A 13,828-nucleotide genomic window follows, 5' to 3' on the forward strand; every position below is an offset into this window, starting at 1 on the left:
GAGAGACTAGGTGACCCTGCCAGAGGTCCAAAGAACAGTGGAGGGTAGGGAAGGATGGGGGAAGCTTGATCTCTTATGACCAAGCCCCCCCCCCCCAATAATAACCCAGGCCGCCCCCCTAGGTGGAAACAATGACACAATCGGCTCCCAATACCAAGGCCCTGACATCACGTGGGGGGGAGAGGGGGGTGGCCGAGGTGGGGGGTGCCCCGCCCCTTGGCAGGCCCCTGCGGCCAATGGGACGGCCTTGGAAGAGGCCCGGGCCGCCTCCGGAGCTTCAAAAACGTGTGAGGAGGGAAGAAGGGGCTGCAGACGGAGCCTTAAGCTGCTGCCTCAGTCCTCAGTGCCTCTGCCCACCACCAGCCAGCATGTCTTCTGCTCACTTCAACCGGGGCCCCGCCTATGGGTTGTCGGCTGAGGTCAAGAACAAGGTAGGCCCCCCCCCCCAACCCCGGCCCATACACCCCGGCAGGCCAACGGCCCCATGGGGTTCTGGTCTATCCCATGTGATTTGGGACCAGAGGGGACAAAAGGACAAATATGGGGTACGGCCCGCCTTCCTCCCCATCCTGAGCATCCCAGAGCCCTCAGCGACTGTTGGGGTGGGGCGTGTAAAATGGGGGGCATGCAGGCAACCATATAGGTAAACTGAGGAGGTCAGTCCCTGGTGAAGACCCTGCTTGATCAGAGCCTCCTGTTAACCTGTCCCCTGTTCCTTTTATGTTGGGGGGCGGGGGGCTGGGAAAGGACTTGATCTTCCTTGCACCCACCATCTCAAAAAGGAACTGGGGAGTGGTTGAGAGCTGGGATGGTGGGGAAGGGAGGCCCAGAAAGTGTGGGAGATCCTGAAGCGGGGGGCGGAGACAGCTGGGGAGGTCAGAGAGGGAGCATTAGGGACACGACGGACATGTCCTCGTTTTGGGCTGGGAGAACATGCACACACCACCTTCATGCTTTGGATGGGTAAACTGAGGTTCAGAGAGGAGCGGTAAGTAGCTAGGGTTCTAAATAAGGGAGCTGCAGAGCTAGGATCCTGGCCTCCCCGCCCCCCCCCCCCACACACCCCCGAATGGGGGTTCAGCTTCTGCAGGGCAGTGAACTTGAAGTCCCCAACTCACTGGAATGCTCCCGTGAGCGTTGCCAGGGGAGAAGTCCCAGCCCCATTTGACAGAGGGAAACACTGAGGCTCGGGGTGGCTTGTCCCAGTGTACAGCGAGGACGCGGAGAGCTGGAATAGGATCCAGGGTCGGGGGATCCTGGCTGCTGGAGGAGGGGGCTGGTGGGGGGGGGCGGGTGCGCAGGCCGGGAGCGATCCCAGCGCCGCCCCCCTCCCCCCCAGCGCCGGCCCCAGAGCCGCGAGAAGCCGCCGCGCCTTATAAGGCGGCCTCAGGGAGCCCGGCCCGCGGGGCCGCGCTATATAAGGGCCGGTTTGCTTTATAAAGCCGGGCTGGTGGGGAGGGGGGCGGCAGGGCCGGGGCCAGGTGAGGGGCCGCCCCCTCCCACCTCCTCCTCCCCCAGGAGAAGGGCCAGCTCCGTCCCCCAGAGTTCTGGAGCCTGTCGGGGCTGGGGCTGAGGGTTCTGGAGAAACGGAGGGGGGCAACGTGGGGAGGGGGGCAGAGGGCGAGGGACGGAGAGGGACGGAGATTCTGGGAGCCCAGAGACTTGAGAGGGACGGATGGGGAGGGTGAGCCACGAGCGCGAGATAAGACCGAGACAGGGATGGGGAGGCCGAGAGAGGAGCCGGACGAGCCCCACCCCCACCAGAGGCAGGGAACCTGGAGTCGGAGACCAGCCCCGAGGCAGAGATGGCCCCACCAGGAGCCCCACCCCCAGCCAGACGCGGAGGGATGGGGACAGGAAGACAGGGCCAAGGAAAGACAGACAGGGTTGGAGAGAGAGAGAGAGGTCACGGGGATGGGGAGAGGGAGAAATACGGCCACACGCACAGGGCCAGGAGTAAGACAGAGACAAGCTCCCGGCCACTCCACCCGGAGCTGGAGCCCAGGAGATGAGGGCCTGAAGAGACACTGAGGCAGGCATGCAAGACAGGACAGTCCCCTGCAAGGCAATACTCAGGGCACCTCCTTAGGGCTCCTCCTCCCCTGCCTGGGGGCCCAGGCTTCCAGCAGGGGGGGGGGGGGACGGGCAGGGCCCCCGGGAAGCTAAGCCCCAAGTTTGGCCTGGAGGGGGAACCAAGAGGCCAGGCACCGCCCCGCCCCCAGCTCTGAGTACCCCCCACTCTCCACCCCCCGCCTTGTCCGCATTCTCTGGTGCCAAACCTCAGAATGTCCGGAATGGCCCCCTGGGCAGGTGCCACCTCAGCTCTGGCCCTCAGCCCACTTCAACCCCCACCCCTACCCCCCCATGGACGCTGGGGCAGAATTGCCTTAGTTGGGAAGGGGTGAAGAAGATCAGGCCCAGGGAATATCAGATGGGGTCCGAGGACTGAGTCTGCTCCACGCTGCGTCCTCACCACTTTCTCTGCGCCCCCCACCCCCAGCTGGCCCAGAAGTACGACCACCAGCGGGAGCAGGAGCTTCGAGAATGGATCGAGGGGGTGACAGGGCGCCGCATCGGCAACAACTTCATGGACGGCCTCAAAGATGGCATCATTCTTTGCGAGTGAGTGGAGCAGACTCTGCCTTGGGCTGCCCTCAACCTGGGCGTTCATCCCCGCCCCTCAGCCCCTCAACCAACTAGGGGCTCCAAGCCGGGTCAGGCACTTTATATCCGAGACCTGGGAACAGTGGTGGCAAATAATCATTGTGCCCATTTAACAGGAAAGAAAACTGAGGCTCAGGTAAAACACATGGCCCCAAGTCCCACACTGTTCCAACAGAAGTGACTCCAGAATCTAGGAAGGCAGGGCGGGCCCATTTATGGCCTCCAAGAGTTCCAAGTTCCAAGAAAGAGAGATCGTGGCCAGAGGGCAACAGGCAATGATGGCTGTCCATCACTGGCTTGACACGAGAGATATACCACAGTCATTTAAGTAGGTCCCCATCTTCTACTCTTCTCAGAACTTAAATCATCGAGAGAAATGAAAGCCCACGCAGCTCCCAAGCTTTGATTCCAGATTCCACGGCAACGTTAATGCTGGCTAGGGCCCTGAGCCCAGTGGGGGTCCTGTCTGCATCTCTGAGTCTGACCCAGGGCAGGGTGACCATGGTGGCCAGAGAATGCCCTTGAGAAGCTTCCCGAAGGTGCAGGCTTACCAAGATCTAGGTGCTAGAAAGGTGGCAGGGTGGGGAGATCCTGTTCTGTGGTATCCACTCGGGACAAGGAATAGGGGGACACCTTGGTGTCCCAGCTCGGACAGGGTTGCTTGGACATTAAAGAGTGCCGAGCCCACCCCCCACCCCTCCCCCCATTCAGTCCTTCATGCCGTGAGACTTTATGGAGCACCTGCTGCGTGCCAGGTCTAGGCACTGGGGATAATGAACAAAACAGACTTGACTTTGAGTTCACGTAGAGCTTTCGTCCTAGTGAGGGCAGATCGATCAAATAATCAATGAGATAATCACATAACATACTTGCCGAGGGTGGGAAGTGCCGGGGAGAGAAGTCTGGTGGGGAAGGACGGGGGGCCGGGGTGGGGAAAAGGGTGGCTGCTTTGTACAGAATGGCCTGGAAGGTCTTTCTGAAGAGGTAACATTTGAGAGGAATCTTGGATGAAGTGAGGGAGGGACCTGGGAGGGCGTCTGAGGGGAGAGTGGGTCAGGCAGGGGGGCAGCCGTGCAAAGGCCCTGAGGTGGGAGTGAGCGAGTGTAGTGTGTTCAAGGAACAACCAGGAGAGATATGAGGAGGTGGAGGGAGTTAGCTGGGCGGAGCGGGGCGGGGGAGAGGGGGCACACTTTCAGTCATGCTAAGTATTAGGATCTTTATTCTGAAGGGAAACCATGGGACAGCTTTGAGTTGGGAAGTAACTAGAATTATTGTTGAAAAGACCATTCGAGCTACAAGATGAAGGGTCGGGAGGAGACATGGTGGAAGCTGGGAGCCCCAGGGAGGCCCCTGCAAAGAGCCCAGGAGAGAGATGTGGGCGGCTTGGAGCAGGGTGGGAGTGGCAAGGAGCTGTGGGCTTCTAGATGTCTTTGGAAGGCAGAGCCAAAGGACTTGCTGAGTGCTTGGGTGTGTGGATGGGAGAAAAGGATAGGAGAGTCAAAGGCAAGTCTGAGGGCTTTGCCCAAGCACCTGGAAGGCTGTGTTTACTGAGCCTGGGAAGATGGAAGGGGCTGAGTTGGGGGAAGTGGGTGTCAGGAGGCAGGGGTGGGTGCACTGGATTTGAGATAGCATGTAGGGAGCTGGATTGGGGAGTGAGGGGCCCGGCTGCACGGAGACACTGGGGAGCTGTTGGCGTATCGGTGGCATTTGCGGTCAAGAGACTGGAGGAGATCAAGGGGGTGAGTGTGGCCAGGAAGGGAAGTCCAAGGCCCAGGCTGCAGGCTTTCCACAGTGCAGATGCCTGGAGAGGACCAGCAGCCCGAAAGGTGGTTGCCAGGGAGACAAGGTCACAGCAGGGGACTCCTGAAAGCCTGGGATAAGGGGACTTTCTGCTAGAGAGCCCAACCCAGCTCCCGATTTCCCATCTCAGTCCTGCCGGGGTGTGCGGGGTGGATCAGTGGGGCCGCAGCTGTGCCGGTTGCCGTGGGAACCCGCGACATCGCCCACTGGCTGTCACCCTGACCCCTTGTCCCGCGGGGCTGGGCGTACCTTCCTCGCTGCCTTCCCCGGCTCCTTGTAGGTTCATCAATAAACTCCAGCCGGGCTCCGTGAAGAAGGTCAACGAGTCGACCCAAAACTGGCACCAGGTGAGCCCAGCCTCTTTTCTGTACTCTTTCAACCCCTGGCCCACACCGCCCCTCGGCCCTCCCCCCCCCCCCCCCCCCCCCCCCCCCCCCAACCCTGCCTCCCTCCACTGACTGGCGCCTGCTCCCCTCCAGCTGGAAAACATCGGCAACTTCATCAAGGCCATCACCAAGTATGGGGTGAAGCCCCACGACATTTTCGAGGCCAACGACCTGTTTGAGAACACCAACCACACCCAGGTGCAGTCTACCCTCCTGGCCCTGGCCAGCATGGTGAGTGAGGCTGAAGGGTGGGCGTGGGGCGGGTGGGCTGTGGAGGGTGTGGGCTGGGATGCGAGTGGGGGCCACTCGTGCCCCCGGGGCCCAGCATGGGTGGGAGGGGGGAGCAGGTGCTAACTGGGGACGGTGCCTGGAGGCTCCCTTGTCAGTCCCTGCTCCCTTGGCCCTCCCCAGGCCAAGACGAAAGGGAATAAAGTGAACGTAGGGGTGAAGTACGCGGAGAAGCAGGAACGGAGATTTGAGCCAGAGAAGCTACGAGAAGGGAGGAACATCATCGGGCTTCAGGTACTGCCCCTTCTTCACCGGGGGTCTTGCTGCTGAGCTGGGCGGGGAGGTCAAGGAGGCCAGGAGGGCACCCTGGTCCCGGCAGGCTTTGGGGCACAGGCTGTCTGGCCCTACCTCGGATGTATGCCGGGCACTGTGCTTGGCGTCCAGCGGCTCTGAGCGGTGGGTGCTATTGTTACACCCTTTATCCAGATGAGGAAACTGGGGCCTGGAGAAGCCGGCTCACTTACCGCGATTGCCCGCGTGATACGTGGCCGCGCTGGGGCTCGAACCCTGGAAGCCAGGCCCCGGGGCTCGGAGCCACCTACAGGCCACGTGACCTGCCTTTGCTGGGCCTCCGTGTCCAGTCCGGAGCCTGACAATGGAAGCAGGTGCCTCGGCAGAGGGCGAGCCAGGGTCCGCCGACACGCTCTGTCTCGTGGCCCCGGGTGAGGCTCTGTGACCTTCGGGCTGATTCTCCTTCCTAGATGGGCACGAACAAGTTTGCCAGCCAGCAGGGCATGACGGCCTACGGCACCCGGCGCCACCTGTACGACCCCAAGCTGGGCACGGACCAGCCCCTGGACCAGGCTACCATCAGCCTGCAGATGGGCAGCAACAAGGGGGCCAGCCAGGTGCGTGGGGGGGGGGGGGAGGGGGCAGGGGGCCGCGGGCTGGGCCGCTGGGGTGGCCCCTGCCCTGCTGGGTGCCCGCGGTCTGACGGGCTGCGCCCTCTGCAGGCCGGGATGACCGCACCCGGGACCAAGCGACAGATCTTCGAGCCGGGGCTGGGCATGGAGCATTGCGACACGCTCAACGTCAGCCTGCAGATGGGCAGCAACAAGGGGGCCTCGCAGCGGGGCATGACGGTGTACGGGCTGCCGCGCCAGGTCTATGACCCCAAGTACTGCCTGACGCCCGAGTACCCGGAGCTGGGCGAGCCTGCCCACAACCACCACCCGCACAACTACTACAACTCGGCCTAGGGCCCTGGGGCCCCCCACCCCCCCCCCCCCCCCTCCCCCCCGGGGGGGGGGCCGGCGCCCTCGGGGGGGGGGGCGCGCCGCCCCCCGTCGACCCCTCCCCCTGCATGGCGTCCCCCCCGCCCCCCCGCCGCCGGCACCTGCCCACAGGGTTAGCATTTGGTGGGGGAGGGGGGCAAACTGGGGGGCTTGCGGGGGAGGGGAGGGGGCCCTCCTCCCTGGAGCGCCGCGGGACCCAACACCGAGCCGGGTGTTCCCAACAGCACCCAGAGGACGCACTGAGCAAGGCTACCCCGGCTGTCATTCCCTCCCCCCTCACAAGTGGGTCCCCCCAGGACAAGAAGTCCCCCCCCTCCAAGCAAAACCCCCAGAGCCCAGGCTCGGCCTGCCCCCACCCCATTCCCACAGTGGGAGCAAACTGCATGCCCAGAGACCCAGCGGACACACGCGGTTTGGTTTGCAGCGACAGGCATACGTGGATGTGACAGCGGCGTTTGTAACGCGAGCACTTTCTTTTTCTATTTCACTGGAGCACAATAAACGGCTGTAAAATCATGGACTCGGGGCTGCTCTTTGCTGGAGCCCGCGTGTCTCTTGCACCCGTGCAAACAGCCTTGCTCGGATCGGCTCCGCGTCCCGCATACGCGTCTGCAGGGGCACAACGCTCACACCGTCAGATGCGCACACGGAGCGCGCGGCCACTTGGCAGGCCCCGGGACAGGCACTCACACGCAGAATCGGTGCCTTACTTTGTGTGTGTGGAGCACACACACTCCCCTTGCACAGATGCACACGTGCGGCACACACTCCCACTCAGGACACGTAAACGCACACCCTCACACATAATATCCACGCGCACGTGCTCGCCCCCGTGTGCCTTTCTGGGAAGTCTGCCGGGGGGGGGGGGGGGGAAAAGTGCCCAAGCGCCGGGACAGGCTAGATGGGGTGTGAATCACACAGTTCTGCTTCTCACACGCTGACTGACTTGGGGCAAGTCACTTGCCCTCCCTAGGCCTGTTTTCCCAACATGAAAATGAGGTCAGAGAGCCTCCTGGGGACATGGGGAAGCTGAAATGACACCCCCGGACGGGGGAAAGCATTTGGTACTGACCAATGAACGTGGTCCAGCCAGGTTCCGGAGGTCCCCGTGGGCAGGCGGGACCCTTCAGCCCCGGATTGTGGGGAGGTGGGAGGGGACAAGGCAGTGGGGCAGGATGGGCACTTTGGGGGCGCGGGGCAAGGGCCCTTTGTAGACTGGCACGGGGCAGGGGAGTAGCCGTCTGCCAGGCGTGGCCGCCCTGTGCGCCCAGCTCGCTCTCTGCCCTCTTCTGAGGGCTGACTCCCGAGCCTGGCCTGCCAGCCCAGGGCCCTCAGAGTCCGTGGACAGCCCCCACCTGTCCACGTTTCAGAGGGGCCCCTGTCCTCCCAGTGATGTGAGTGCCAGCGGTCCTGCCTGGAAGGCACCACCTGTCAGATTTCCAAAGGGAGGGTGCGGCCGTGTGGGGGTGGGGGTGGCAGGTGGTTACAGAACCGGTGGTGTCCCCTTCCTTACGCACAGCAGGGGATGAAGCTGGAACACGGGGACCTGCGGAGACACACCAGAAGACCCGTGTGCACGGACGCACACAGCCCCTGGGGCCTCGTAAAAGGGATTCCAGGCGCTCTTGGCCTGGCTAGTACAAGTCCTGCTCCCCCAGGGCCAGCACAGGGGGAGCTATGCTGAGGAGGATCCATGCCTGGCCCAGGGCCCTGCCTCCTCGAGAAAACAGCACCATATTAGCACTTGGCCTGTGTGACTGGGGTGGGCGGGCCCTGGAAGCTGGAGGAATGAGCCCCCTTTCTGCTGGACCCCAGAGGGCACCCCCGCCCAGGCACCTGTCCACCGCTCCGCCCGTGCCCACTGGCTCCTGCCTGGGACCTTGGAGGGGGGAGGCGAGAGCACCACAGGACGGGCAGGGCAGGGTGGGCTTCCAGGTGGGAGTGGGGGAACATGCCAGACCCAGTGGCCGGGCCTGGTGGCTAGCTCAGCATCCCCCCTCGGCTGTCCCACACCCCTTAGTGCCCTGAGTGGGTCCCAGAGTCACTTAAACCATGCCAGGCACTGTGCTAGGCCCCTCCAGTCTCAGCATGGCCCTGGAACGTTCTAGCGTCCTTTCTGCTGTACCAACGAGGAATGCAAAGCACAGGCCACCTGCTGCCCAGGCTCAAAGCCGGGTGCGGGTGCTGATGGGCCCCAGGCTGCCGGAGCGTCAGGACCTCCACACCTGTAAGACCATCTGAGAGCACCGTTCATCAGCAAGGTTCAGATGCATTTTTTTCCAAAACCAAGCAATTCACTCAATTCTGACACGACCTGGAGACAGACAGCATTGGATCTCCCAGGATAAGGGTTCAGTCTTAGGAGGCTGTCCCTCCCCTTTAGGGCCAATTCCAAGTCCAGGTTATGACCTGTGCTTCTGACTGACCAGTGATAATCAGGGATTCCCATGACCACCTCTTCCGATTTCGTTAATTTACCAGAGTGGCTCACAGAACTCAGAGAAGCATTGCGTTTTACTACATTACCGGTTTATTAGAAAAGAATATAAATCAGGAGGCGCTCGATGGAGCTGGCATACGGGCCCAAGTCGGGAGAAGGGGCACCCCACTCCCCCAGCACTTCTGTGGGTTCACCGACCCCCCAAGCTTGTCAAATCTTGTTGAAGTTGCTATACAGCTTAATCTGTAGCCCCCCTTTCCCTTCCTCAGAGGTTGTGGGTGTTACTGAGGGTCCCACTCAGTGATCACGGACCTTCCGGTGACCAGCCCCATCCTGAGGCTGATCTGGGGTCCCACAGCGATCGGCATGAACGTAGGTGTGATCAAAAGGGGCTCTGTTGACAAAAGATGCTGCCATTCAGGAAATTCCAAGGGGTTGAGGAGCTGTGCCAGGAACTAGAGATAGGGACCAAAATGTATTACACCGCACCAGCATCGGCCCCACCTCGTCTTCAGAGACCCCCCTCACCACCCTCGGAAAAAGGTCCCTTTCCCGGACCCTTACTGCTCCACAATGCTGTCACCGCTGCAGCCCTGGAAGCAGAGACCTGTTCTCTCGGCCTGGACCCTGGACTCTTAGGCAGTCAGACCCCGGGCTGTGACGCCAGGCCTCCTAGGTTCAAGGCCCAACTCTGCAGCTTTCCGGCTGTGGGACGTTAGGCCAGTGACTTGCCATCTCTGGCCCAATTCCTCACCGGTGAGCCTGGGGCACCTACCTCACAGGCACCTTTCGGGGGGGGTGGGGGGGTGGGCAGGGCAGGCAAGCCTGAGAGCAGCTTCTGGCACAGGGTGGCCCTTGAGTATCACTTCTTCTTTCGGACCGACCCCAGGAAGCCTTCTCTGGTCACCCCGGGCTCCATTGGCCCCATTTTCTGTTGTGCCTGTAAATGCCTGGCCAGGTGTCTGTGGGTTCATCCGTGTGCCTCGGGCCCAGCACTGCCATGGCTTCATCCCGAATGCCTGTTGCATGGACAAAATGGACAGTTTGAAGGACTGACCAAACCCCATTTCCAATGGCCCGCCAGGCCACCTCTGAGTGCTTCAGTCTCCCCCTCTCCCTCACTGAACCCCTGGGCCTGACCCAGAACCCAGGAAATCACAAAGAAGCAGGAGTTTGCATCAGCTGCTTTATTTAGGGGCTCGTGACCGACGGCGATCCCCAGCCCAGCCCCTTCCTCCTCTACAAAAGCAACTAAACAGGAAAAGGGGCTGTTCTGCCAGGTCCCAGCCACGGGGCCTGTGGGACTGTGGCTTTGAATCCCAGGCCACAGGCCTTGGGAGGCAGGGGAGGGGCGGGGGGCAGTCCAGTTCACAGGGTGCTGGTGAGATGGGTGAGGAGGCTGGAAAGTCCCTTGGCAGCCTCTGCTGGGCTTGTCCTTGCCCAGAACGTCAGGACGCGGGCCCCGAGGAGGAGCAAGCAAGTTAAAGGCTTTCAGAGCCAAGGGAAGCACTTCAGGCCCCCGGGGGGGGGCCCAACAACCCCGCCTCAACTCCAGTCCGTGCCCACAGGCACGCTGCCACGGCCACACTCACACCCACACCCACTCCATACACGCAGAGGGCTGTGAAGGCCCTGGACCCACACCGCGGACCCTGGAATGTCTCTGGATTGGCACCCAGCGGGGCAGGTCCACGGCAGGCAGGGTTGCCGCGGGAGTGGGTCCTCTGCATCGCTACTGGTTGGCTGCCTCGCAGGCATCTATCCAATCGCTGTACACGTCCACCGGTTCTGACAGATCTGGGCCGCTGAGGTCAAGGGCAACTGGTGGCATCGGGCCCCTTCCCTGTATGCACCCCTCTCACTGGTGTCAGCCAGATCCCCGCCGGGAACCCTACACAAGTCAGCAGGTGGCGCCTTGTCCCCGCCCCGGGGAGGTCACGGCCCACAAAAGCGTAAGCAGGAAGGCCAGAGGAGCAAAGACTGGATCCAGTCCCCTCGCCCCTGGCCAGGTGCCCTAGAGCAGCCCACCCGGGGCAGGGGAGCCCTGACTGCCCCCACCCCTCCCCACCCACCCCACTTCCCCGCAAGAGCCTGGTTTCCCAAGGATACATGTGATGGGCGTCTGGAACTCCTCTAGGCACACGGTACACGAGATGACTCCGGTGTTGCGGGCCCGGTCCCTGGAACAGGAGGAGGGGCTGGTGAGTAAAGGAGCCAGCGTCTATGGGTGACGATCGCCCTAAGTGGGAGGGCCTGGAGCAGAAAGGATGGTGGGAGCAGGGAAGCTGCCTCCCGACTCTGGGAGGAGAGGGGAGGCCCCGTCCCCCACTCACATTTTCACGTCACAAGACTTCTCGTGGTTGCAGAAGGGGCAGGTGAACTGGGTCTCTAAGGTGCCTGTCATCTTCTTCTTGGGGGGTGGCTTCCGTTTGGACTTTCTGCGCCCCATGTCTGTAGGAGGGCAAACCTGCGGTGGCGGTGGGGGACAGGAGTCAGCAACCCAGGGGACCCACAGAGCCCTCCAGCTCGATGCTCTAGGGGGCAGGCTGGGAAGAAGGCTCCGCCTCTGAGGGATGAGGCTCCCAGTCCCCAGGTAGGCGGATCCAGGCACACTCTGGGCAGGGGATGGGAGCAGGCTCTGGCAACAGGTGGCCCGAGTTCTAATCGTGGCCCTCCACTTGCTGGGTGGCCCCGGGCAGGTGACTTAAGCTCTCTGTGCCTCAGTGTTCTGTCAGTAAAACAGAGATGAGGCTGCTACCCACACGGGGGTCTGTGCGGCTGCCATGACAAACGGTACACGGAGTGCCGAGCACGGGACCCGGCCCACCCATCCTCGGCACCCAGGCAGGACGCCACTGTTCCTGGTGAGGATGATGCAAGAGGCTCTGACGGACCAGCTGCGCGGGGATGGGCACAGCCTAAGTGCCCAGGAGCCGGCGCTTTTAGGAGCAGCTACTCCTCTCGTCAAAGGGACACACAAGGGACACCTAGGAGGAATGACACTCAAGGGATAGGACAGATCCTCCAGAGAAGCCCCCTGGGCTAACTCTCCACACACAAGGGGCTGGTGGGCAGAGACTGGGGGACAAGCATTTCCAGTCCTTGCCACATACCACGACCGAAGACAGGTGTCTGAGGGCCCCGGCCAGCGTCGGGGGACCACATGGGGCAGGGGGTGGCGAGGGGCAGGCTAAACAGGGAGTGGGGGCAGGGGGGAAGGGTCTGGATGGATCCTGGGTGGGAGGGTGGGCAGTGGGGAGACAAAGGATGAAATCACTGCCTCTCTAGGGCATCGAGGAGTACAGGTCAGAGGTGTGGATACAGATGAACGCCAGGGCTGTGCAGGGTGGAGGGATGGCGGGGGGTGAGAGAGTCTCAGAGCGTGGCCAGAGAAGGAGGGACCGGGATGACTCCTAAGGTGGTGGGGGATGGACAGGGTGGGTAGGGGGAGAAGGTGGCATCATCCTCTGATGCCTAACGCACAGGGAGAACAAGATGCTGGGGGAAGATGATGGGCTCAAGCAGCAGAGGCACATCTAGGGACAGGTGTCTTGGAGACAGGGGCCTCCCACGCCAGGCACTGAGCTCAGGGTTCTAGGATCACCGTCCCCAGGCACTCTCCCCTCTCCCTGTCCCCCCTACACTCCACCTGTGTGGCTCTTCCTCCGTGACACAGGAATAAAGACCAGAATTCTAGAAGAGCTGCCTGCGTTCCCGGTCTTCATTTCCTCCCATTCTCCCTCTACCCGCCCCCCCCCCCACCATACTGCTCCCCCCAGGGGGCAGTTCCCCGCCTCCTCAGGGCACTGGACGCACTGGTCCGTCCTCCCATCCTTCCCACGCGGCTCTCAGGACCCTGCACTCTGCCCCGGCCTCACTGGTGGGGCCTTGCAGTTTCTGCTGATGCTTTCTCCCGGCCCCAGCCCGGACTTCCGTGATGATACACGAGCCCACGAGCTCAGTCTTTGGGCTCCTCTCCATTTGCTCTCACCTCCGTGGAGACCTCGCCCAGCCTCAGGGCTTCAAATGCCTCCTCTACACTGAGGCTTCCCGATCTGCCACCCTCAACGTTTCCTCTCGGCTGCAGACTGGCTCGTCTACCTGCCTCGGCTACCGGATGCTAACCCACTTTTTCAACGTAACCCGTCCAAAACCCAAGCTGCTGACACCTCAACAGGCCCCTTCCGTCTTCCCCAGCTCAGCAGATAGCAAACCCATCTTTGCACAAACCTTGGACTCCCCCTCGATTCCTTCCACTCCCTCTCACATCCCTTATCGGATCCTGATCCTGCGGCTTTACCTCTAAAAGACATCCAGAACCTGCCCGCTTCTCTTCTCGCCAGAGCCAAGACCGTAGTCCGAGTCCCCGGTCCTGGTCATTTTCAAAACAGCCTCCCTATGGCTCTCCCTGCACCTCCCACCCTGTCCACCTCCCTCCAAATGTACATTCCACGATGGCAGGGACTTGTGTCTTTTCTTTGTATCCCCAGAGCCTACAACTGCTGGTGGCACAGAGCTGGCGCTCGACGAATGTTTACTCAATGAACGAATGAACCAATGCCAGGCCCTCCGCGAGCCACGGCAATGCTGCACTCAAGGCAGGCAAAGTGTCTGCTTTTGTGGAACTGCTGGTAGCCGACGGCAGACCCTTAACAACTTAATAAGGGAGATCATTTCCGTTACCAGTAAGTGCTATGAGATGAATCAATCAGGGCTAAGGGAATACTTCCGGAATGGGGCAACTTCACCTAGGAGCGGGGTGGGAAGGACCCTCTGGGTAAAAGTCATTTAAACTGAGGCCTGAATGATGAGAGAAGGCGACAGTGCAAAACAGTCCGGACTGATGAACAGCAACTGCAAAGGCTCCGAGGCAGAAGCAGCTCCCCCCCCCCTTCCGGCCCCCCGAAAGGGCAAGAAGATTGGTACAGGTGAGGCTCAGGGAGCAATGGGGAGAAAGGGTCTGAGATGGGCCCGCAGGGGAAAGCAGCCAGACACCCCCCCCCCCCCCCCCCCAA

The 13,828-nt window shown here is 61.9% G+C and overlaps 2 protein-coding genes across 6 annotated transcripts in view; one reads left to right on the forward strand and one right to left on the reverse strand.

Annotated features, from left to right (window-relative positions):
- The first annotated feature begins 296 nt into the window (after positions 1-296).
- CNN1 (calponin 1) lies at positions 297-6,893 on the forward strand. The gene is made up of 7 exons (XM_040449981.1): positions 297-431; positions 2,501-2,622; positions 4,745-4,811; positions 4,944-5,081; positions 5,262-5,372; positions 5,840-5,986; positions 6,092-6,893. The coding sequence occupies exons 1-7, from the start codon at positions 369-371 to the stop codon at positions 6,335-6,337; spliced, it is 894 nt and encodes a 297-aa protein (XP_040305915.1). The 5' UTR covers positions 297-368; the 3' UTR covers positions 6,338-6,893.
- Positions 6,894-9,985: 3,092 nt separating this feature from the next.
- The window catches only part of ELOF1 (elongation factor 1), a 4,808-nt gene continuing 965 nt past the window's right edge, over positions 9,986-13,828 (reverse strand). For 4 of the 5 annotated variants that reach the window (XM_040449982.1, XM_040449983.1, XM_040449985.1 and 1 more), the window contains 3 exons: positions 11,147-11,280; positions 10,923-10,993; positions 9,986-10,610 (listed from right to left, as the gene is read on the reverse strand). In XM_040449982.1, coding sequence (XP_040305916.1) covers positions 10,546-10,610; positions 10,923-10,993; positions 11,147-11,262 — 252 coding nt within the window. In that variant the 5' untranslated portion in view covers positions 11,263-11,280 and the 3' untranslated portion in view covers positions 9,986-10,545. Of the gene's footprint in view, positions 10,616-10,922; positions 10,994-11,146; positions 11,281-13,828 lie in introns of all 5 variants that reach the window. The other variant, XM_040449984.1, reaches the window with a different exon arrangement.

The sequence above is a fragment of the Herpailurus yagouaroundi genome, unplaced genomic scaffold, assembly GCF_014898765.1.
Source record: "Herpailurus yagouaroundi ecotype Mexico unplaced genomic scaffold, PumYag 200, whole genome shotgun sequence".
Taxonomy (NCBI): Eukaryota; Metazoa; Chordata; class Mammalia; order Carnivora; family Felidae; genus Herpailurus; species Herpailurus yagouaroundi.

Excerpts from the sequence above, each read along its gene's own strand:
- CNN1 (XM_040449981.1), top strand. The coding sequence starts at position 369 with ATGTCTTCTGCTCACTTCAACCGGGGCCCCGCCTATGGGTTGTCGGCT. Across the intron at positions 5,082-5,261 it reads TCCTGGCCCTGGCCAGCATG|GCCAAGACGAAAGGGAATAA; the intron begins GTGAGTGAGGCT and ends GGCCCTCCCCAG. Across the intron at positions 5,987-6,091 it reads GCAACAAGGGGGCCAGCCAG|GCCGGGATGACCGCACCCGG; the intron begins GTGCGTGGGGGG and ends CGCCCTCTGCAG.